Source organism: Syngnathus scovelli, chromosome 6 (genome assembly GCF_024217435.2).
Source record: "Syngnathus scovelli strain Florida chromosome 6, RoL_Ssco_1.2, whole genome shotgun sequence".
Lineage (NCBI taxonomy): Eukaryota > Metazoa > Chordata > Actinopteri > Syngnathiformes > Syngnathidae > Syngnathus > Syngnathus scovelli.
In genome coordinates this window covers 18,592,692-18,615,678 of record NC_090852.1, presented here as the reverse complement: position 1 = coordinate 18,615,678, position 22,987 = coordinate 18,592,692, and the positions used below count along the sequence as shown (strand labels likewise).

General features: G+C 42.0%; 3 protein-coding genes across 6 annotated transcripts; 2 read left to right on the top strand and 1 right to left on the bottom strand.

Moving 5' to 3' along the window:
- The first annotated feature begins 382 nt into the window (after positions 1 to 382).
- On the top strand, positions 383 to 5,260 carry slc28a1 (solute carrier family 28 member 1). Of its 2 annotated transcripts, XM_049722522.2 has the most exons (18): positions 387 to 459; positions 603 to 682; positions 746 to 822; positions 1,292 to 1,383; positions 1,450 to 1,639; positions 1,699 to 1,840; positions 2,084 to 2,197; positions 2,708 to 2,782; positions 2,860 to 2,940; positions 3,028 to 3,108; positions 3,196 to 3,321; positions 3,387 to 3,517; positions 3,586 to 3,754; positions 3,825 to 4,022; positions 4,103 to 4,184; positions 4,292 to 4,390; positions 4,460 to 4,565; positions 4,624 to 5,260. In XM_049722522.2, the coding sequence occupies exons 1-18, from the start codon at positions 414 to 416 to the stop codon at positions 4,742 to 4,744; spliced, it is 2,010 nt and encodes a 669-aa protein (XP_049578479.1). In that variant the 5' UTR covers positions 387 to 413; the 3' UTR covers positions 4,745 to 5,260. The 2 variants fall into 2 exon arrangements, with proteins under 2 accessions (XP_049578480.1, XP_049578479.1); XM_049722523.2 differs by lacking the exon at positions 4,624 to 5,260 and having other exon boundaries at positions 383 to 459; positions 4,311 to 4,390.
- Positions 5,165 to 15,825, bottom strand: alpk3a (alpha-kinase 3a). 2 transcript variants are annotated; one of them, XM_049722518.1, is made up of 15 exons: positions 15,677 to 15,825; positions 15,180 to 15,449; positions 14,948 to 14,980; positions 14,498 to 14,619; positions 14,307 to 14,424; positions 12,966 to 14,226; positions 9,030 to 11,766; positions 8,750 to 8,897; positions 8,244 to 8,371; positions 8,136 to 8,171; positions 7,693 to 7,967; positions 7,525 to 7,613; positions 7,235 to 7,452; positions 6,769 to 6,817; positions 5,165 to 6,688 (listed from the first exon to the last, which is right to left on the bottom strand). In XM_049722518.1, the coding sequence occupies exons 2-15, from the start codon at positions 15,317 to 15,319 to the stop codon at positions 6,346 to 6,348; spliced, it is 5,697 nt and encodes a 1,898-aa protein (XP_049578475.1). In that variant the 5' UTR covers positions 15,320 to 15,449; positions 15,677 to 15,825; the 3' UTR covers positions 5,165 to 6,345. The 2 variants fall into 2 exon arrangements, with proteins under 2 accessions (XP_049578475.1, XP_049578476.1); XM_049722519.1 differs by lacking the exon at positions 14,948 to 14,980.
- A 5-nt stretch (positions 15,826 to 15,830) lies between these two features.
- malt3 (MALT paracaspase 3) lies at positions 15,831 to 22,757 on the top strand. Of its 2 annotated transcripts, XM_049722520.2 has the most exons (16): positions 15,831 to 15,965; positions 16,445 to 16,564; positions 16,748 to 16,838; positions 16,933 to 17,069; positions 17,753 to 17,891; positions 17,970 to 18,151; positions 18,299 to 18,395; positions 18,804 to 18,839; positions 18,921 to 19,124; positions 19,620 to 19,797; positions 19,936 to 20,010; positions 20,084 to 20,211; positions 20,950 to 21,099; positions 21,405 to 21,559; positions 22,035 to 22,151; positions 22,241 to 22,757. In XM_049722520.2, exons 3-16 carry the CDS (start codon positions 16,751 to 16,753, stop codon positions 22,568 to 22,570), a joined length of 2,016 nt encoding a protein of 671 aa, XP_049578477.1. In that variant the 5' UTR covers positions 15,831 to 15,965; positions 16,445 to 16,564; positions 16,748 to 16,750; the 3' UTR covers positions 22,571 to 22,757. The 2 variants fall into 2 exon arrangements, with proteins under 2 accessions (XP_049578477.1, XP_049578478.1); XM_049722521.1 differs by lacking the exon at positions 16,445 to 16,564 and having other exon boundaries at positions 15,837 to 15,965.
- The last annotated feature ends 230 nt before the right edge of the window (positions 22,758 to 22,987 follow it).

Sequence of the window (22,987 nt, the reverse complement as noted above, 5' to 3'; positions counted from 1 at the left end):
TCGTTTTTCACTGGGATTACGTTCCGAAAAGAACCCGTGATAGGTGAAATCAGGTTTTTTTTTTAACCATTATTATACAAATATAAGACTGAAACCAAAGGACAAAACTTGTTTCAAGCCCAAGCATTTGTTTATCAAAGAGAACTAAACACTTCCTTCCAAATAAATATAGTAAAATAATCATTTTAATCATCAGTACGTACTATATAGTGCGCCTCTGTAGCTATAACGCAATGCACTGTGAAAAAAAAAATCCGCGAAGCAGAGGCGCCGTGAAAGGTGAACCGTGATATAGCGAGGGATTATTGTATGACGAGTATGTATTTGAATAATGACGTCTATTAAAGTTGTTTATGACTTCATCCACGCCCCCTAGTGATGATGAGAGCAGTACTTAACGTGTCTCTCAGTTGATGATAGATGTTTGGTGGCGTCTGAGTCCAAGAGCGCACACAATGAGTAAGCCATTTGCTCCGCTTTCCCTTCCACCTGTTATTCACACTTGTCTCTTGTTTATTCTACTAGTTTCGGGGAGAATATTTTTTTTTTTTTTTAAAGGCCTGGAATTGCATTTATTTGTCAATTTTTTTCGTGTTTTGCAGCGGATACAAATGATTTTAAAAACAAGAATAGAAGCCTGGTGAATGCAAACGGAGTGTACAACCATGGCTTTGAAATGGAGGTATGTGATATTTAGGCGAATTAAAAACATGATTTTGTTTATTATTTAATCAAATGTTCTCAGGAGGCTATCACGATTGATACGAGCTACGCCACAGAGCAAACGGAGCAGTCGAAAAAGGGAGTGGAGTCGTATCTGAGGTGCGTGGTTCATTTTGGTGCACCACGTTGTGGTTTTTGTGTTGCTCTTCCTTGTTATACACATTAACAGATTCGTAAACAATCTGTTTAAATGCATTTGAAAAAAAGTTATAGCACGATGCAGAGGATTGTTTGCTAATTTACTAATGATCTTTTTTAATATACTAATTAATTAAACACCTACAGTGATTTTTTTCTGTTAAGCTTCTTGTGACAAAATAGCAAGTTGTGTAAAATGTACGAAATCATTGAATGATTCAACACGCTGGTGGTTTCTGGCATGTCAATGTATTGAACAATTTAATTTCTACATTTGGGGTAAAAAAAACAAAAAGTTCAAGGGATGTGCATTTTTGCAGCCTGAAATTTCCATGCCTGACTTTTTGTGTGTCTGCGTGACTAAAATTGAATCTACAGAATGGTAAGAGAGTGGTCAATTAATGCTAATCGGATTTCTTGTGCTTTTTAGGCAAATAGCCAAGCCGATAAATGCTGCTGAGGATTACGTGAGAAATCACTCCAAAATCTTCAAGTATACATTGCTGGGCATACTCGGAGCAGGTAGTGTTCTCAAACTTCAAACTCCAATGTGTGTCTTTTTAATTCATTCATTTATTTGCTCTATAGGTTATTTGGCCTACTTCATTACGGCCTGCGTTTTGGATTTCCAGCGGGCCATCGCCTTGGTGGTCATCACCTCTTTGTTTGTTGTGTCCAAGTCGTATGACCTTGTGAAGAAGTACAAGGGCGAGAGCATCAGTCAGTGTTTTGAACCTGTAGTGCGACGCTTCAAATCTAATTTAAGATGGCTGAAATGGTGAGTGGATCTTCGAATAGCTGGCCTGGAGTCCAATTGACGGGGCGTGTCTATTTCAGGGTCTTCATCGTCATTGCCGTGATCCTGCTGGCGCTGTGGCTCGTGCTCGACACCAGCCAGCGTCCCGAGCAGCTTATTTCCTTCGGAGGTGTGTGCATGTTCCTCCTGCTCACGTTCCTGTGCTCGGCTCACAGGACAGCGGTGAGATTTTAATTTTTTGTACCGTTGGATAATTACCATGGCGACCAGTTTTGAAACGTGCCTTATCTCCACGCTTATCTCGTTGGTGTTTTGCTGAGACTTTGGATATCGCTCGGCCTTGCGCGTGCATTTTGCAGTGTTGCTTCCTTGTAAAAACATGATGTTTTTTACGGGGACTTCCTGAAAGATAGCGCCAAACCACCTGTGCGATAAAAAGCGTCATGTTGTCTGTTCAACTTTTAGGTGTCTTGGCGGCCGGTGTTTTGGGGCCTGGGGTTGCAGTTCTGCATCGGACTTTTCGTCATCAGAAGCGAGCCTGGACTCGCAGCTTTCCAATGGCTCGGTCGACAAGTGCAGGTACGATACATTTTTAGGATTGTTAAGAAATTTGAGAACAAAAATGGCGCAGCAACAATGTAGACAGACACTACAATAATATTCACGCTGCGAAAACAACTCACTAAATTAATTTTTTTTCCTAATTCGAAACTTATCTTCAACCAAATATTTTGTTAGCCCAATACTTTTTGTTTTGGTTTATTAAAAATATAGTTGGGTCTTTTCGAGTAACCAATAATCACAGCTTTTCATTTGTCACCACTGAAACTAACATTTCAAAACAGCATTTCACCCCAGTTGGATATTATTCATTAATGATTGCAAGCCTTATCTCATACTTGGTAACAACCAATCTTCTTCACCCGTCTGCATTACGTGCTGCTGTTCAACCTCAAGCTCAGGTCATCCTGTTCTCATACACGTGTATTCCGATAACTTCTTTTAGGGATGAGTTCCGCTCATTATCTTTATTGAGTATTGTAAATGAGAAATTACGACATTAATATATAATCTGTTTGTATGTTTCAGATTTTCCTGGACTACACCAAAGCCGGTTCATCGTTTGTTTTCGGGGATTTAATCAACGGGATCTTTGCTTTCCAAGTCAGTGGCCGTGCGGATGATGTGGAAAAACACGTATTTGATTGATAACGTGAAATTAACACCGGCGTGTTCCTCAGGCGATGCCGATCGTTGTTTTCTTCAGCAGCATTATGTCCGTGCTTTACTATCTGGGTTTAATGCAGTGGCTCATTCTGAAGGTAAACATTCAGAGCTTGTTAAAGGTCGGCAAGGGTTAAGCAAAGTGCTTACGTCTGAGTTCAACCTTTTTTTTTTTTTTTTTTCAGATCTCATGGGTTATGCAGATAACGATGGGAACCTCTCCCACAGAAACCTTGAGTGTCGCCGGCAATATATTTATTGGCCAGGTAATCTGCTCTGTGATTTTACGGTATTAAAAGTATTTTTTTACAGTTAACCACATAATTTTTTTTAATTTTTTTTACGTCTATCAGACAGAGGCACCGCTGCTGATTCGTCCCTATTTAGAGGACATGACCAAATCTGAAATTCACGCCGTTATGACTGGTGGATTTGCCACAATTGCAGGCAGCGTCATGGGAGCCTTCATCTCATTCGGGGTAAAATCAAATCCTAAATAACGTGCACCAAAAACAGTTTTAAAGCTATCTCCACATGTTTTTAGATCGACGCGTCCTCCTTGATATCAGCCTCGGTCATGGCTGCTCCCTGTGCGCTGGCTTTCTCCAAGCTGTCCTTCCCGGAGACGGAAGAAACCGCCTTCAAGTCGGAGGAGACGGTCAAAGTGGCTTGCGGGTGTGTACGCAGCTCCGTCCGTCCTTTGCGTCCGTTCGCTCGTGCTCCTTAACGTGATCGATACTCAGAGAGGAGCGTAACATCCTGGAGGCAGCCAGCAGCGGAGCGTCGGCTTCCATCGGTTTAGTCGCCAACATCGTGGCCAACCTCATCGCCTTCCTCGCCATCCTCGCTTTCATTAACGAAGCTCTGAGCTGGATGGGAGGCATGGTGGGATACCCCGACGTCACCTTTCAGGTATGCCAGAACGACGATCCACCAGATTATTAGGTACACCTGCTAATGGGGTTTCCCCCGTTTGTTCCAGTTAATGTGCTCGTACGTTTTCATGCCCCTGGCCTTTATGATGGGAGTGCCGTTCGAGGAAAGTTTTACCGTGGCCGAGCTGATTGGCATTAAGCTTTTCCTCAATGAATTTGTGGCCTATGAGAAATTATCCACGCTGAAGACCAACAGAATCAACGGACTGGATGCGGTCATCGGCGGGGAAAGGCAGTGGATTTCGGTGAGTCCATGCATTTTATTAGGAACTGCACATCTTTTCCAGTTTTTTTTTTTTTTTAAATAAAAATCTTGTTCTTTCAGGTCCGATCGGAAATAATCTCCACCTACGCTCTGTGTGGTTTCGCCAATTTTAGTTCCCTTGGCATTATGATTGGTGGCCTCGGTGAGTAGTAGACCATCATCCATTTTTAATTTTTTTTTTTTAAATCATGCAGAAGGATCCTGTCGATTTACTGATATTTGACACAGAGCATTTTCCTCTTACCAAAGCCTCTATATGCCCATCTAGAAGAGCTGATGTCTCGGCTCTGGTGTTGCGATCCTTAATCACGGCCACGTGCGTCTCGCTCGTCAACGCTTGCGTCGCAGGTAGGTACATTTCAGCTTCTTGAGAAATCAGCCTCGTTCTGACTTCTTTTTTTTTTTACCTCCTCCAAGGGATCCTATTCGTTCCTCAGTTGGACTGTGTGGAGTTGTTCAGAGAATCTGTTTTCAACGCCACAGATGCGAATGTGCAGACTTGCTGCATGGACCTATTTGGAAGGTAGGCGTTGATTTTGGATCCAAGCGGAGATCGAGACTGACTTGACTTTTTTTTTTAGTGCTGTCAACAACGGGAACATCACATTCGAGGGCTCGTGGAGCATGGTGAAAAACGCCACGGTGTATTTGGCCAAATGTTGCCAGTGCTGCGGTGTGTCTCAGGAGGCGCTTTGTTTGTAAACGAAGACCTTTTATATCCTTTTGTAGCCACGTTTGTACAAATGTAAAAACTCTTGGGAAAAGCAGAAAATATTTTCTTAAGTTGACCTTCTGGAATTCAATATGAGAGAGTAGGTAACGTGATTTTTAAAAATCTTTCTGTATTGGCGTATGTTTAGGAGGGAAAGTGGATGGGAATTATTTCAAAAAGAATATTTGGCACAAAGGAGTATGTTTTAAAACAGGTGTATAATATTCACTGTCATGTATTATATTGTAAATGAATTAAGAAGTTGAATTTTATAGCTTGTTGAATGTTAAAAAAAAAAACTTTAGTCATCCGCTGTTTGAGTGTAAATAGCAAAAAAATTCAAGTTGTAATTTTTGAATGGATTATAGGTATGCACAAAACGGCTGTATAGAATATCTTACTCCAAAACAAATGTTTTAGATTTTTATTAAAAATACAAAATATATTAGTTTGACCTGATGTAACAATAAACGTACATTGCTCGGACCCATTTGGGCCAATCACAACTTTTTGTCACCAAAGACTGAAATACAGGAACTATCCGGTGCTCAGTGTTTTCTTATTTTTCTTCCCATGCAAGTGAAAAAGTGAAATCATTTTTTTTAAGCCAGCTGCTGACTTGCAGTGACCATTAATCAAGAACCCATTACTTAAATTCCTGATGAATCCATGCTAATTCTGCTTGGAATTTTAAATTATGAACTAAAATGAAAAATATCAAATGTCACTTTTGGAGCCTGCATGCTCCCAGCTTTAAAAAAAAAAATCAATCCAAATACTTTGCATAGAGAGCGAAAACCTGAGTGTGCTCGTTTACCTACTTTGCCCAACGCGTCCATGGGTCGGCTCCAGATAACAGCATAATGCTGAATCGGCAACTTTTAGGTTACAGCTGACAATGTATGTTTGCGTGGCTGCACGGTTAAAATGGCAGAAATAATCATGTGACTGATTGTTTAAAGCCAGCAGACTGACGAAAAAAACGAAATTATTATTTTTGTGCACACGTATTCACTCACTTGGCACAATATTAGGTATGCCTGCACCTGAGAATATTTTATTTGAATCATTAAACATTTACACAAACTAACTGGTTTTAAATATCCATATAAATCTATAAATAATCGTTAAACGAACACATCAACGTGGCTCAAGAGATTGTGCAGGTGTACCTAATGAAGCGTCCGGTATCTGACTTTTCATTGGGGTTGTATTGAACAGCCCAAGCTCAGATTTGCTGTGCACTTTTTTTTTTTTTGCAAGTTGTGCTAAAAGTATTTGGCATCACAGAAGAACATGCAACTTTTGTCACCAAACAACATCTCAAACAACCATCTCTCTTTCTCTATCAAAAAAAAAAAGAGCACATCTCAAGATTACAGTCATTGTTGATGGTACACTTGTCATTTGTCCTCCTGAGAGTCCACACATGGAACTGATAAGACTCTTCAGGCACGTGTTTCTGATAATCCAGTAACGTCAACTCTAACGATGCCCCGTGAGAAAGCGCACTTTCACTTCTGCACGTCTTTTCGTTTTGATAGCAACAAATTCCTATTCTATTAATAAGGAAACATCGAAGACACTTCCCCTACCTCATTTCAAGAGCGTCAGTAGTTTCCGCAGGCTTGAGTTTGCCGTCCGACTCTTTGTCCTCGGTCTCCTGGACTTTCCGGGTCACCTTTGGGCTTACGTTGGCCTTCCTGGCCGTTTGAGGGCTGTGTCCTTTCCGGTGCGGCTGCGGGCTGCCGGAGCCTATTGACAACTTACGGTTAAGCAAGGGGCTCCTGGAGACCTTCACCTTGGAGCTCTGTTGCTGCTCCTGAGTCTTGAGCGGGCGCAGGCCGAGAAGTCCGCAGTAGTAGTTGCACTGGTGGACCGTTGGGAACTGTTCTAAAATTTCTGAAGAGCTTCGGTCTGTCAGGCCTTGGTAGCTGAAATAGAGGGATGGAGCACTTTTATGGCGTCCATCTTAGTAGCAAGCAACCCAAAGCAACTTAAGGATAATACGAACCCTTTTGTCTTGGTCGCCACTCTAATATTCGTAATCTTTGTTTCAACACCTGTAAAAAAAAAAGGACATCATAGAATCAATATTATAATACATTTTTATATTTTTGTTCGCCTGTAAAAATCATGCATGCTTGGTTGATAGAACACTTTAAATTGTCTACAGGTGAAAGTTCCTATTTGTTTTGTTTTTAATCTTTATCTAAACTATATGCAATAAAAAAATAAAAAGCTCCTTCATATCACTGGCAGAGCTAGAGGGGGGGCTGCAGGGCCACTTCCTCCCCACCCCGAGATATTCTTGTTGACCAACTTCAGCTTTTTAGTCGTCCCAAATCCAATCTTTTTACCCAACCTTAGGTGAAAGTAACCCAATCTGCTAAAAAATCACAGCTACCTAGCGAGTAGCATTTTTTTTACCCAATCTGCTAAAAAAATCACAGCTACCTAGCAAGTAGCATTTTTTTTACCTTCCATACGGGTGATGAGTAAATTGCCATGCGTCCACTGGTGAATCCAGTGTTGGAAGGTGTTGCATTTCTGTTCCATCTCAGAAGAACTTTGCGTAACCAGGCAACCTTTAGCATCCATCACACAGTACTTGAGGAAGACCTCCCCCAGGTCAACTTCCACTGTGGCGTACGGCACAGAGTTGGCGGGTCGATACATCAGGTATTGAGGGAGGACTCTGAAGGTAGATCATACAAAGTATTCTTACAAGAACTTAATCAGCAACTTATTCGGGGTAGTTATGACTCACTCTAGTGAAGGTCCAAAGTTTTCGATGACTCTCGCTTCAGCTGCAAATATCTTACAATATTCTCGGATCATGTTCTGAATTTTGCATTCCTGGCAGGAAAAGTCAAATCAGAGCAACGTGAGGTTTATTAAAAGCGATTTTAACATCCAAACGTTTTCGTTCACTTACTTGCTTGGTCATTTCGAGATTTCTTTCAATGAGGTTGTTATCCTGCTTGGTCCCGTAGGCGATTGGGTTAGGAACCTTGATGATACACGTGCTCCCGGACTCATAGACAGGATTTAGACCGTAGATGACTTTCACTCTGCTGGGTTTATGGCCGCAACCCTCGCCGAGGTTCGCCATCTCGGTCACGATGCGGCCAAAGTACTTGTCGCCCCAGCTGCCGGAATTTGCCAGGCCTTTGGTGAACACCAGTGGTGTCATCTCGATCTCCTCTCCAACTACAGGAATTATTACAAAATGGAAATCATGAAGAAAAAGGGCTGGAGAGCAAAACCAGAGTCTGGATTCGAACCTCAGATCTTTAAGGTCCACCATGCAGTCTACCTGTAATTCCATTTCTATCTAACTTGGTCAGGATTTGTATGTTATACCAAAACAATAGTTACCTTCCAAATCATCTCTGAGAAGGATATCAGACATAACTGTAAAACAAAAATGGAACGTTTCAGAAAACCAATGACTTCATCGACTCGATTGATGGTTCAAACTCTTACTATCTACGCTGAGGAGGAAATCGGTGGTGTCCGTGCCGTACTCGTTCCGGATGGTGCAACCGTACACGCCGCAGTCTTGGCTTGCGGCCAGAACGATAGCAAGCGCCACTTGAGTTTCATCCCCTGCACTTCAAGACAACGTGCATAAACATCAGCCCAGTTGGTGGCTAGTTAAGGACACAAGGTGGCGCTATAACACAGAGGGCTGTTATGTACGGCAACACGCATGATTGTGTCATTACAGTTCATGCGTCTCGCCAGTTTCCGTGTCACAGCTGTGAGCTTGACGGTCACATGAGCTGTAAATCCACCCACTGAGAATATGAGAATGACAGAAGGCCACGAGGTTCTCGCTGAGTATATAAATCCTCTTCCTAATCCTTGTAGAATTTTTTTTTTTGTATTTTATGGCCAGTCATGCTGTCCGTGTAGCCCCTCAAATAATAACACAGAGATGCCAACAACTTGGCTATGACGTGTGCGAGGTGGCGATGATGTCCATCTACCTTCTGTTGACCTCCAGGATTTCCACTTCGTCCCTGAACCATTTAATGGTGGAGTCGGAGAGAACATTGAAAAACTGGCACCATAGCTTAAGGTGTCCGGAGGCATCTGGGAAAGGCTCCCCTCTGATCTTACGGATGACCTGTGGAGCTGTTGGAACATGGCCGCAAATGTAAATATACACACCACTGAACAAGCTAGCTTTAAACATAGCTTGCAAGCTAACATGCTAGGGCCTAGAAATAAAAACTGTTGCCATTGCGCTGAACGACGAGTTCTTACCTTTCAGTGGGTCCAACTTCTTTTCAGCAACTTTCTCCTCTTTACCAGTTTTGGTCGTCTCCTGTTTGGGCAGATCCTCCACCACTTTGGGTACCTCCAACGTGGCCTTCCTACGATTCATTAGGGGTGAGCGCCTCTCCATTGGAGGTGTGTTTTGTCCCACGGGAGCTTGGAGCAAAGCTGCTCTGCGAGCCTGACTGGGTGACAAGTAGGGGGTGTCCTTCTTTTGACCTTCAAGCGCAACAACACCCGCATCGGCATCCTCTTTAGGTTTCGGGATGAAGATTTTACGGCGGGCTCCCGAGGCCAACTCCTCGGGCGTGGCGGAGCGTATAAGTGACAGACTGTCCCTTCGTTTCAATCTCGGGCTGCTTTCGCAGGACAACGATGATGTGGGCGTTAAGGACGTCGGGGTCGAGCCGCCGCTCGTGTCTTCATCCACCTTATCGCTCTGACGGTCATCCACTGTGATCACGGGGACGGTCAGCCCAGCGTCATTCTCGAGCTCCGCGGCGACTTTGGACATATATTTACGGATACTGCCGGGACTGAGGGATGGGTGGGTTGGGGGTTTGTGTGTGAGTCTCTCAACAGGAGCTTTAGTTCTGAGGAAGTCCTCAATGGTTACAGAAGTGTCAATTTTAGCCTGTTTTAAGGGTTTGGCCTTCAGGATTTCAAGGGAACTATTGTCTTCTGTGGTTCTACTTAATGGATGGTTGCTATCATTTTTCTTCTGTTGTGCAGTTTCATTTGGCAAAGAAGACAAGTTCTCTGTTAACCTTTGGTCTGATGTTCCTTGAGTTTTTTCACGCAGTTCTGCGGTGGTGCCAAGCTGTTTTTCAGCTTGTGTAACCACCAAAGTTTCAGTTTCTCTCCACTCACTGGCAACGGGCTTCCTCAGTTCACTCTCATTCTCGTGACAAGTGACAGATATTGGCGGCACCACAAACAAAGGCACATTCGACAATTCTAAAGACTGTGGAGAATCTGGAATATGCGTGTTTTGCAATTTATGATCCTCCTTGTCATCGCTGCATGAAATATTTATTTGGGGAATAGTTGCGGAGTTGATCTGCTGACTACCTTTCACGCTAGCCACAATTATTTCTGTCTTGCCGTCTAACTGCTCGAAATCCTTCACGACATCCGAGGCCGATGGCTTATTATGATCCAGAACTTTCTGATTTGTTAACAAACCAGAAGAATCGATCATATCCCGTCCGATAGCTTGCGGTTTTAAATGTTTTTCTAAAATACTTGGCTCTGATTCTAGCTTTTTGAGTGCTAGCATAGTTAGCGGTAGAGTAAAGTGCTTGGCTTGAGGCTCTGTTATTTCAACTCTTGGGACAGCAATGTGTTCTGTTGTCCTTCTAGGTTCTTTGACATCTGACCCCAGTGGAACTTTTTCTGACAGACTTTGTTGTTTTACAGTCCGGTCTTTAGGCACCATGTTTGAATTTTCTTCCAAAAGACTTAATTTAGCTTCCTTATTGTCTTTCTTGTCTGCAACTGACTCCTTGTTTGGCTCATTTACTACCGCAAGTGGTTTTCTTTCTATTTCTGAAACTTTGTTGTTAGTTTCAATCGGTGGCACTTGGTCTTTAAGATTGCTCTGGTTTTCTTTTCTATCTGTAAGTCCTTCCTTTCTCTCACCTTCTAACTCCTGGCTTCTAACACTCTGTAGCACGCTCTGGTTTTCTTCTGCGAAAGCAGGTGTGCATTCAGACCACATTTTTAGGTCAACCACCTTGGGGGATTCAACCTTCATTTCCTGAGTCAGCGAAACACTTTTGGTGTTCTGTTTTGAGAAATCACCCTGTGAACTCTTTGATTCCGTAGCAGAGATAAGATTGGGTGCTTTGATTTTCACCGTCTCTTCCTGCAAAGGTGGTGTTAGTATATCAGGACGGGGTGGATGTGTTAGTTTTTTGTCAGGAATGGAAGAGTTGTTTATCTCTTTGTGAGGTTTGCTCACTTTTTGTGTCGGTTGAGTTATTACAGCCACCTTGGGTTTGTTTGTATCAGGATGTGGTTCTTCCTTGTATTTCTCTTCAGTGTCCACGGATAATTTCTTGGTACGATAGTTCCCGTCTTTGTCAGATCTACCCACCTTTGGTGAAGGCTGAGTAATTACAGCCACTTTGGGTTTTATATCCGCATGAGGTTCTTCCTTTGATTTCACTTCAGTTCCCACACAGAATTTCTTGGTAGGGTAGTTTGCGTCTTTGTCGGGTTTTCCTTTTTCTGACAAAGGCGGTGTTAATACAGCCGTCTTGGTTTTGTTGATACTGGGTTGGGGTAGCTCCTTGAATTTTTCTTCTGTTTCCACACATAATTTCTTGGGAGGGTAGTTGACCTCTTTGTCGGGTTTGCCCTTTTCCAGTAAAGTCGGTGTTAATCCAGCCAACTCGGGTTTGTTTATATTTTGATGAGGTGGATCCTTTAATGTCACTTTATTTTCCACACATAATTTCTTGAAAGGTTTGTTCACCTCTTTATCTTTAGCCATCTTTTCAACATTTATTTCTCCCCGTTGCAAAGCCTCAGTGGGGATCACACAAAGGCGACTCGTGACTGTAGCTGAGATAACACCGGGAGGCGGAGCTTGGTTATCAAAGTTGGACGGTGGAAGGAAATTTTGGCTGTGTGGGAAACGAGGCTTATCGTCTTTTGTTGAAGATGCAGGGTGATTAGGTTGTGGTAAAGTTACCGGGGTATCTAGACATTTGTCTTCAGCCTAAAGGAAATCAAAAACACCCTTTTAGTGCTGTGTTTTATCAATCAATTCAACTAATTGATGAATACATGAATACATAACCTTCAAAATATTATCTTAGCACTTTCAATGGAAGGGAAGTGGTGCCATATTCAGACTAAAAATAAAGCTTGAGTGTTAACACGGCAATTGATTACGCTAAAATCATGTGAGCCAACAAAGATAAGGGATTAGACTTCCTCCACTCAGTCAGCAATGAGGTTTTCTATTAGGAAGTCACCAAAACAAACGTACAGTTGGGTCCACTTTGAACCCGATGACTTCAGTTCCTCTTTCCACGTGTCACATGTCAATAGCTGTCAGCGCTCCTGTAAACATTAGCGCCTAGCATTCTCTGCTAATAGTTTTCAGATATTATAATTTGTGCTCCTCCATCACTTAATATAGCTATTAAAATACTTTTAAATCAAACGTGGGGTTATCAAAGATTCATTTGAATGACCTGAATACACGCAAGCTCAAATGCGAGGTCAGCCATTGAAAGGCAAATACACATTGCTATGCTAGCTGCAACGACATAGCTCCCTATTCTTCGCATATGCTAACCAATTCTGATTAGAGAAACATCGCCTTCCTGTAGTCTACACGAGGGTTTATTCTTAGTCGCTCCGTCTCCTGCTGAGACCTGCCACAAAAGTCACTCGACTAGCCCTCAAACACGTCGTACAAAGCCTCGGGGTAACGTGAGAACGGCCGTCGACGTTCAGGTTTCAGCAAGCGCTCTGACGCACTCCTGTCTCACTCATTGCCCGGCCTATCTTACAGCGAGCCGTGAAGATACACAACATCCCCCACCCCCATATCTAGTGATCTACTTTTATGGTTCCTCATTTCTTTGACGTGCTTGATTTGCGCCTGCTTGGTGATGCCAGAGCAGCAAAAGCTGTTTCCGTTGGGCAAGCTGAGTCATTGCTGCTGTCATGGCTGTTGGGATTGTCTGACTGACACACCTCCGTGTAACATCCACCTCAAGTCTTTTGGTCCTAGAACTTGTTTTGTCGTTGTTAATCACCAGACAAAGCTCCAAAATCAATTTCGTAGTTAAGGACTTCACTCTTCCGGGGCTCGAATGCATTCACTATCTTGTCGGGCAAATGCAAGCTAAAAATAACTCTCAAGTCAAGTGGCAACCAGCTGCTTTTCAAGACCTCGGTACATACCTCTGTAAGAACTTGAAGAGCGGACAATGGTGTTTGTTGGCCTGGACGGCTGATCTTTTCACCTGCTGATACCTCCATGTTCTCCACCAGAACCGCAGCCTCCTGATTATTTTGTCCACTCGGCTCTTTTGGGCTCCCGAGGGCAATCATTGTTGGCTTTCCAGCTTCAACTTTATTTTCTTGTGCCTTGGAGAGTTTATTAGCTGGTTGGTTTACATCCACAGATTTTGGAGGCTCTTTCGGCTTATCGGTTTCCATCGGTACAACTTGGTCCGTGTGAGCTTTGTCCATCTCCGCCCGATGCTTCTTGGATAGTCGATATGACGGCGGTGTTTGTGATTGTGTCGATTTAGGCTTAGGAAGGTGGTCATGTTCCTTCTCTTTGTTTTCAATGTTTTCATGAGAATCCTTCTTCGCCTTCCCAAAGAGGAAATCTTTGACCGTGTGCAACATGGAGGAGAGGGACGACTGAACGTTATGATGCTCGTGATCCTTCAGAGTCTTTCTGTGATGTTTCGGGTGCTCTGTCGAATGTGACGCTTCTTTCTCCCCTTCTGAGACTAAATCTTGTTCTTTCTCTTCCTTCTCGACTTGTAACTTCTCAAGTCTTCCTTCGTTCTCTATACTGGCATTTTCGATACATACGTCCATCTGTGGATTTTCCAGTTGAGATGGGTTGTCGCCCTCTTCGGGTGTTTGTCTGTGAGTTTCGGATAAAAATTGCGCCAGACTGATTCCACCGTCATAGCAGTTTACACCTCCATTTGTTATCGTAAGGCCTCTGCTGCTGTTGCCGCCGTTTGCGGCGGTGTTAACGCCGCCGTCCACGCCGTTGGTAATCTTTAGTTTCTTTTTGGCCACGAGCTCCTCAGGGGCCGGTATGTCCTTCTCCAGACTTTTGTCCAAAGTTATTGCAGAGGTTATTTCTTTGACGTCATTGGCAGCAGAGCGCAGCTGCGCCACGAATGCAGACTCATTAACCGCCTGGCTCGGTTCTGCTGGCGGAACCGGGCGTTTTCTCGGAGGTGCCTCGGGACTAACACGTGGTCCTTCTGTGGGAATATTGTCTCTGACCCCCTTCTTGTTCTGTTCTTCCAAGTCTTTACGCTTCTTCTCTGCTTTTTGCTTCAGCTTGGAGAAGAATCTCTGGTGGATCTTAAACTCACTCATGGTGCCCACTTCTAATACCCCCGAGCAGGAGACGATACCTTTGCTATTGCTCGCTGACACCTGATAGATAGCCGCGTCATCCAATGTGCAACTGGAAAAAAGGAAATACTTATTAAATAAATCTGCCGTCGTTTAAAAAGACTTCTCATTTAATAATTGTGCGTCACATACTTGTAAATATGCAGGGTGTGTGTTTTCCCATTTTTGTGGATCTCATACTTTGGCAATCCGCAATAACGATCCATTTCCATATCATCCTTATACCATTTCAGTTCCGGAGCTGGATAACCTTTAATAAATCAGCGGTTCAGAAAAATGGATGGATGTAAAACAACATATGAAGGTTTTCAAAATGGACGTACCTGATACAACACAAGTGAACTTGACGTTACAGTTCTCCGACACAGCCTTGGACTTTAAGGTGGTCTCAAAGCACGGTTGCACGTCCTCGGTAAGCTGAGCCATAACAGTGCACAACGTACTCCTACAAGGAAGCAAAAAATTTCAGTTTTCACTTCAGTAGCACATCAGAGGCTTCCTCACACTGCTGCAGCACATTCAATTTTCTTTAAAGGAAATTTGTTAATGGACATTTCTGGTAGTGGAAAGAGTTGGACACAGAGATTTTTTGGGACAACCAGGAAAACAGAAATAGCAAACGCAACATTAAAACCGATGTTGGTCACTGAGACTTAATGCAAGACTGGACAAAACTCACTGTTAAGACTCATGTGGGTTTCATTCTTGGGGTACACCGGATTGTGTGGTTAAGATGTTAGTTTGGAGGAACGTTTGAAAAGTATGTATATTACCTCGTTGGCCTGTAGCGAGAATACCTAGAATAGCTAATTAGAGAGGAGGCAAATGGAAGGTTGTTAATGAAAAACCGAGAGTTTTATAATCAACTCATTGATACAAAGTAGGCATTTGATGTCTCCCCTCTTTCAACAAAACAAATTTGCATTGTTCCGCTTGGTTTTATTTGGTGTTTATTTGTATGGAGATGTTTTATTTTTAAATGTCACAATCATTCCAAATGCCTACCTGTTTTCTGGCCGAACATTTGAGAGATAATTATTGCGGCTTTCAGTGCGGCCATTTGAAGAGCTGCTCTCCTCTTCACCAAAGCTGCTGGTTCGCCCATTGGCAGAAAAAGAGCGAGTCATCGGCCTCCTGGACGTCATTGTGCCTTGAGGTAATTCACCAAAAATGCAAAATCCACTAATCTTTAACCACCTCTATAAAATGGTTAGAAAAAAAATCTTGAGTCACGTCCTCAAGCTGGGTCGTAGTTTGTTATTCATAGAAAAGCCCCTAAAAATGGAGAAGATAGTTTATATTCATGGTTGAATTACATTAATCATTGATCATACACTGCTCAATCCATGCTTGTCCTTTCTAACCAAAGTACTCGCATTGGAAGTAGTTAAAAATAGTTTGAGATATCAAATTGTAATCATAGACGAGCGCAAAACAACGTTTCTTAAATTGACAATTCCCATGTCGGCATCCAAATACACACAATGAAAGATCCAACTTACCTTTGTAATGTTGTCTGAGTTTCTTTGGAGCTCTTGTCTGTGAAGAAAACTTCTGGTCTGGACCTTCCTATCATAGGGGCGCATGTGTTGCCAGCAAGAGCCTATTTTTAGCGGGGCCCACAAATAGGTGCAAGAGCACATCAGATTTTCCAAATCTGCACTTCGCACTAAACAGTGAAGTGTTGTGAGCAGGTACTAAAATAAGTGATGAAGAGAATCTGCTCCAGGGCAAATACTGCGCAAGACTTTGAAAACATGTTTGTTGGAGAAAAGGCTCAGGATGGATGACGTAAGTTGTACCCGTGTTTTGCAACACATCATGTCATGCAGCTTGAATTTCATATCAATAAGGCAAACAAAATAATTTCAGGCACAACTCATTGGCTTTGGGTGAGAGAATGACACATTAGACTATTTTATGGTACACGAAGGCTGCACTTTCATCAATTTTTACAATGTAGCATGTTTATTTATTTAAAGCTCTCTGTCAACAAACAGTAGATTTATCCGATAATAAAACATTTTTATCGCTTTATTGCGTCTCTCTGGGTGTTAGCAGAACTTCTGGAAATGAATTTACCGTCATATAAAAAATATGTCTCCCTATGTTTTTTTATTGGAGTAGAATTTTTAAACGTTGGCTCTTTTTACTGTTGACATGTATTTTGATTTGTTGCATGCTGGTTGATTAAAATAAAAACAAACGTTTACCGTCATCTAATGGTAAACAAGTGGTTTTGTCTACAATTTATTGCGTTTTTTTAACAGGCTTTACGGTACAGTTCCTGTTCCAGGAAAGAGGGGCGGGTTTATTTGCAAAGATTTAAGTCATGAATTTGATGAGAAAGGAACAATCTCTGGCAGCTATCGGTGCGGTGCTCATGGCAAGTATGTAGCTAATCACCCTTATCTTTGTTACTAGAAAAAAAAAAAAAGGATTAAAAAAAAACTTTTCCACAGCTTGTCGTTGCCGCAGAAGAACGCGGATAACTTTTTTTTTCTTTCTTCAACATTTTTTCGATTATACAGAAACATGGTGGGCGTTTAACAATGTGACTTATTTCATTGCAGTAAATGCCGAACCCGAAGGAAAAATTTAACCGATGGAAAGAAGGAAATGCACCGAATGATTGCTTCCATCCCCGATATATGATGATCGGAGGTGCGCCGCTGCTTTATAATGGACACCGACTATGAGTTGCAGTCACGCATTCGTCGTGATGATAAACGAGTGCTGGATTGTTGTCTTGTTCCAGACATTGTCATAGAGCGCCAGCCTGTCTCTGTTTGTGTGCCTGCGAACTCGAAAGTGACCCTGAGCGTTCGTGCTGAGGGTGCGGGCATCCTCAAGTATCAGTGGTTCACCAATGGTGATGATGGGGAGAACTACGAGGTAAAAAAAGAAAAAAAAACAAAAAAAAACAATCAATGTCTTCATTGTACCGCGTTTTTCTTGACTATCCCGTATTTAAAAGCAGTTTTTTCTTTAACCGGTTACAGTGATCCCTCACTACTTCGCGTTTCGTTTATCGCGGCTTCACTACATCGCGGATTTTTTTTCCAAATTTTAAAAAACATTTAAAAGTCAAAATAAAACTTCTAAATTGAGGATACATGTGTCTAACCTTTAGGACAATGTAGTATTCCTCCAAATGTTCATTTACATTCCTTTAGAAGTCCGTTTTCATGTATTCGAATTAGCATCTTTCCGCTAACTCGTTAGCCTGCCCAGTACTTCTGTACTTCGCGGATTTCACTTATCGCGGGTGGTTTTTGGAAGCAATTATCCGCGATAAACGAGGGATTACTGTATATCCAATTTGATCAAGGTGTGTCAAAATGTTTTGCGAATTAAATTAAATATAGAACTTGTGTGAATAAGTTGAATACGTTTTTGCTTGTGTTTTGTGCCAAAGGTGAAATACCAAGTGTTGCCACATTGCATCATTCTGCGGCTTTGAAATTTCATCACATCTTGATTGTCTGTTGTATCGGAATTTGCTTTGCATCTGCCTCCCTGATGCATATGAGAATTCTTATTATCTTAATGGATGTTTTTTTTTTTTTTTATTAAAGGTGCACGGTGGAACACAGGCAGATCTGACCATCAACCCCGTTAAAACTCACTGCTATGTATGCCGGGTGAATGATAATTTTTATAACTGGGTGTTCAGTGAGTGGGTGAAAGTGAAAGTGCTGGATATTGATGCATCAGGTATGACTGGCCACATATTTCATACTGATCTCCAACTTTTTTTCAAATCGTTAAGATGTTTCAACCTTTTCCCAACAGTGTCTGGTTTGCCACGCCACTGGCAGGGGAATCCCCACATTGTTATCAACCCCAAACCCCAGACAGTCCAACCCGGTGCGAAAATCACACTCCGCTGCTCGGCATTTGGCAAGCCGGCTCCACGTTACCAGTGGTACAGAAACGGACATGCGCTACTGAAAAACACTACCGACACGCTGCAGGTAGGATGTTTGGCAAGTGCTAATATTATTTGTTTACCTTGTAGCTCGCTAACCGTGCCGTTTATCATAAAATGTTGGTTAATATGTAACCTGATGTTTGATGACATCACGTTCAGGCCTGTAAATGAGCTATTGTGCCCCTTGTAGATTGATCATGCCGAGGCTAAACATGAAGGAACGTATCTGTGCTCAGTTTCTAACGTGCTGGAAGAAATATGGAGCGAACCCGCCCAAGTTAATATCGGTAAGTCACTGACAAAACGTCTCGGCCCCTCCCGACTTGAGAAAAACAAACTTTGCTGTACTTTTCTCTGAAATCTCCTTAGTTTCCCTTAAAAAGTTATCTTAATATAAAATATTGGTGTCTTCCCTCTGACTTAAAAGTCAGCATTTTCGTTTCCATTATGCAGAAGGTACTTTCCCCATTTTTGCGGAGTAAAAGGGAAGTTGTCCGAATCCAAACGGTATTGTGTCTGAGCAGAAGAGCGGTGACGTTACAGTGAAACTACTCGTATTCTTTCTCCCTTTTGCTGTTTGTTGCAGTATGCATGACAAATAGATTGCAACATCTTATGCAATCCCTCTTGACCCAATCACTCATTGTTGTTGGAAAAAAGAAATCATGACACGTTTTCTGTTGTTTTCCATCTAGTTCAAAATGACCGACTTCCTCAATCACCCACAAAAGGTACATTTTTGTTTTAGACAATTTCATTTTCAATTGATTTATTTTTTGGATTCATAAATGTATTCTGATGATCCGTTTCAGCCGTTGACAAAGTTGCCCTTCTTATCGGCAACTTGAATTACTCCAACCACCACGGTTTAATGGCCCCGATGATGGATGTCCACGAGCTGGCTAACCTCCTTCGGCAGCTGGGATTCCGAGTGGTGTCCTTGTTGGATCTCACCAAGGTGGAGATGCTGGCTGCTGTGGAGAAGTTTTTCGACCTCCTTCACAAAGGAGTTTACGGTAAAAAAAAAAAAACCTCTATTCGTAATGCTCTACATTTGGTCAAGGACAAAAATAGATTACTTTCAGGATAGGGTGGAGCTAAGTCTAGCCTGGGTTGTAAGTGGAGAGTACAATGCATTATTTTTCAAAATCCAATCAAGTCATTTCTTTTAATGGTAACATAAGAATAACTTAATTTTGTTTTCATATGTGCTGTATGATTTCAAATAATATTGTGTATTTAATGTACTCCTAGGCAAGTCATATAAGAAGTTCAAAATATTTTTGCGAGCTGTACTGTAATCTAAAACCTGTTTACGTGGAAATAATTATTGCTCCTAGGAAGATGTACTGGCTGTTGCATGTCCTTCTTATATGAGTTTCACATTACAGTTAATATCTTGATGACACACTTTTTTTTGGTTTACTTCCGTCTCGCTCTGGTTTCGTCAGCACGTGTTTTCACTTGACGCTGCTTATTGAGCAATCTATACGATCGTGAACCCTTTACAGGCCTTTTCTACTATGCTGGCCATGGCTACGAGAGTGCTGGGAGAAATTACTTGGTCCCTGTGGATGCTCCACGACCGTATCAAACTGGAAACTGTGTATGCGTGCAACGCATCATGCTGCAAATGCAGGAACGACACACTGCGCTGAATGTTATCCTGTTGGATACCTGCCGCAAATGGTAAGCATTTCGGGAATACCGTATTTTCCGGACTATAAGGCGCACTGAGAAAATTGGAGGTTTTTAGGTGCGCCTTATAGTGCGGAAAATACGGTACTGTCGATATTTCAGGCTTTTCTAAACGGTCATTTCTTGTAGGTACAACCAGCAACGTATACCGTCGGAAATTATGCCACAGCAGCCGAAGGGAAATACCGTGTATGGCTATGGCACGTATGTACATTTCCAAGTTGAAATCTTTTCTTCCAAAATCAGGTTTTTGGAACAAGCCCATCTCGTTTTCCAGGTGTGAAGATGCTGAAGCGTTTGAAGTCCAGGATGGAGGAAGGAGTACAGGAATCTTCACCAAATACTTGAACAAGCACATCCTTCAGGCAGAAAAAGTGACACACGTCTTAGAGAGGGCGTCGGAAGGTATGTCAAAGAAAGCGAAAAAAAAAAAAAACTTCCACAACTACGAGGTTGTTTGTAAATAGAGCTCCTTGCGAGCACTTGAGGCGTTGGCTGAACCACAGACAGATTTCATCATCATTTTCACGCTCTTCTTATATCTCACAGCACTTTTCTGTCTGCCTCATCAGCCGCTTGTAACTTCTTTTTTGAAGATACTTTTAACACGCGACCTCATTCTCTGGAAATTCACACTGTTGGCACGAGAACAGTAAGAAACCTGAGAACCGCTCAGCGCAAGACAGCTGCTCGGCCTTTCGGATCCTCTCGCGGTTCCCCTTTGCTCCCGCTCTCACGGGTTCACTTGAAAATTAGCTGTGACTAGACAGGGAATAGGGAAATAATTTTTAATAATTGTATAGAATTACTTGATTTTTATTGCCAGAGGCGAAGCATAAATATGAAAGTGATTCTCTCTCTCCCATTTTTTTTTTTCCTTCCTCATTCCTCACCCAGTCTTTAAGAGGTTGTGTGTTTACTCAGTCACCTCAGCAAATTCCCCAAAGTTCCTCAAAGTCAACCATGTGCATCCCATGAATATTTCACAAAATGAAGTAAACAAATGACATGCTTGAGTAGATTACAGGATTTCTTGTGGTTTAATATTTAGGTGTTGGTTTAAATTACAACTTGTACTGTTCGGATTTAATTGACTGTGAAAAAAAATGACGTTTTCCCCCCTTTTTTTTTTTTTAATATTAGATTTAGGCAGAGACCCTTTGATCACAGGCAAGCAGGCTGTGGAAATCAAACACACCCTAAATGAACCTCGATCACTTGCCGATCCGGTTCAGACGGCGGGCCACACAAGAGAGCTCCACCTGAGAGATTTTTGCTGGCGACAAGCAAATGGTGAGTCACACTTTTTGTTTTTTTCATCCTAGATTCAATTTCGCCTTCAGTCAGAGCGAATGTTGCTTACACCTCCTACACATACAGCATGTGACATTCTATTTAAAAACATCCAGAGAGTACTTCCTTATAATTAAGCAACATTGTAAATTAGTTCCCTTTTGTTTGGTGGTCATGGCTACTATGTGAATGAAAGCTGGCGTAAGTTCCTCAAATATAATTTTATTCTCAGAGGCTTCCGTGTTTCTGCTGACAAATCTCTGAAATATTGATTAATTAGAATGTTATGTTCATATGCTTTTTAGAACTACCAAGGAAAAGGCAGCTGGTGTTCCATTGTGGAGTAAAAGTGGAAGTTAGCTTCTCAGCCTTGTTTTCAAACGTCATCGTGGCTTTTGGAGTTATTAAAACCACCGGCCCCAAAACGGACAACTGCACCATCACGCTGAGTAGCATACCTGTAAATATTGTTTTCCCTTTCTAATATTGTGATTTAAACCAATCTGCCAAACCATCTCTAAAACCTCAATGAGTAATAAAGTCACTTCCAGACAATCACAGGCAATACACCAAGTTAAAACAAGAAGAGAAAAAAAGTTTCATTTTTAATCTATTAGTCATGGTGTGTTGCCAAGTTTTATCAGCGTTATCAATTCCACGTTGCTCACTATTGATGTCAAGTTTCCATTAGAAAAAAGAGAAATGACCAGACAGTCACCCACGTTTCGCAAGTATGAGGAAGTCATACCCATATATAGACATTGACTTTCCGCCTCACCAAAACCACATAAACACAAAGCAGGAAGGCGTTGGAAGAAGTTTCACTTTACCTCTCAATTTGAGAAAACCTGAAGGGATATACTGCCACCTAGCGGCCGATTATAATATTAGAGAATTGCTTTTAGCAAACTACTTCACCCTATGTTTTATTTCAGGCAATGGAAGAACTTTATTCTGGGCCTGGAAGGTTTGACGAGGCGGACTCCATGCTATTTGACAACGCTGTTAATCCAGATTGTACTCTGAGAGTGTGTGGACTTCAAAAGCTTAAGGTGTGTGTGTGCTCATTATTATTGTCAGATTGGAGAAAAAAGGGTTTTATAATATATATATATATATATATTTTTTTGCCCTTGGTTAGGAATCGCTGATCATTAAGATGGATCTACACTATACTCACACGGAGAGTAGGCAGCGTCTCACAGAGAGCCAACGGGTGGACATCGGAAAACCTTTGGTGGCGTCGTGTAAATTGTATGAGACGATTAATACGTCACACAGGAAACAAGACATTGCTTCTGCCCAGAGCACGGGCAACATTTTACACCGCAAGCAAGAACTGAATCCGAATCAACCTGGTCCACGTCAGCCTTTTACCAGGAAGGCCGAGTGTGGCGCTCTCGTGGCGCCCTTCAGATGCAATGAACCTGAGGAAAATGATGAAACTGAGCTCCAAGACGTTAAAGTTTAGACTTGTTTGTATTTGATGACTATGTGAATGATGATGAATGAATGTAGTTTTTATGTCGTATGTAATTTACCAATCATCCAACACTGAACATCAATATTTAGCCTACTCTAAGTTAGAATTGTTCGTTTTTACAAGTGGTAAGCTGGCTAGCCACGGATATGTCTAATAAAAACATTTATTTATCCAACTAATTTTCTGTATTTTATTGTAAATGCGTTTTTAGGTTATTTTTGGAACATTACAAAGACGGTTTGTTTTGTGTTTATAGATTCATTCGGTTTGCATCAAAGTAGTAGAACTTAAAACCCGTGTGAACACTTGTGGTAGTGCATTTACGCTTTATAGAGGAAAGGCAAATATATTATTGGTCTACAAAATACATCATGCTTTGCGGATATAAAGGAAAAACGCTGGGCC

What these genes read in the sequence shown, in the direction of transcription:
- slc28a1 (XM_049722522.2), top strand. Translation starts at nt 414, where the DNA reads ATGATAGATGTTTGGTGGCGTCTGAGTCCAAGAGCGCACACAATGA. An exon ending in TCCAAGAGCGCACACAATGA is followed by an intron (nt 460 to 602) that starts GTAAGCCATTTG and finishes CGTGTTTTGCAG; the next exon opens with CGGATACAAATGATTTTAAA. An exon ending in ACGGGATCTTTGCTTTCCAA is followed by an intron (nt 2,783 to 2,859) that starts GTCAGTGGCCGT and finishes CGTGTTCCTCAG; the next exon opens with GCGATGCCGATCGTTGTTTT.
- alpk3a (XM_049722518.1), bottom strand. Translation starts at nt 15,319, where the DNA reads ATGACGTCCAGGAGGCCGATGACTCGCTCTTTTTCTGCCAATGGGCGA. An exon ending in CACACCCTGCATATTTACAA is followed by an intron (nt 14,227 to 14,306) that starts GTATGTGACGCA and finishes CCTTTTTTCCAG; the next exon opens with TTGCACATTGGATGACGCGG. An exon ending in AACTTTGGACCTTCACTAGA is followed by an intron (nt 7,453 to 7,524) that starts GTGAGTCATAAC and finishes ATCTACCTTCAG; the next exon opens with AGTCCTCCCTCAATACCTGA.
- malt3 (XM_049722520.2), top strand. Translation starts at nt 16,751, where the DNA reads ATGCCGAACCCGAAGGAAAAATTTAACCGATGGAAAGAAGGAAATGCA. An exon ending in CCGATATATGATGATCGGAG is followed by an intron (nt 16,839 to 16,932) that starts GTGCGCCGCTGC and finishes GTCTTGTTCCAG; the next exon opens with ACATTGTCATAGAGCGCCAG. An exon ending in TCACGCTGAGTAGCATACCT is followed by an intron (nt 21,560 to 22,034) that starts GTAAATATTGTT and finishes GTTTTATTTCAG; the next exon opens with GCAATGGAAGAACTTTATTC.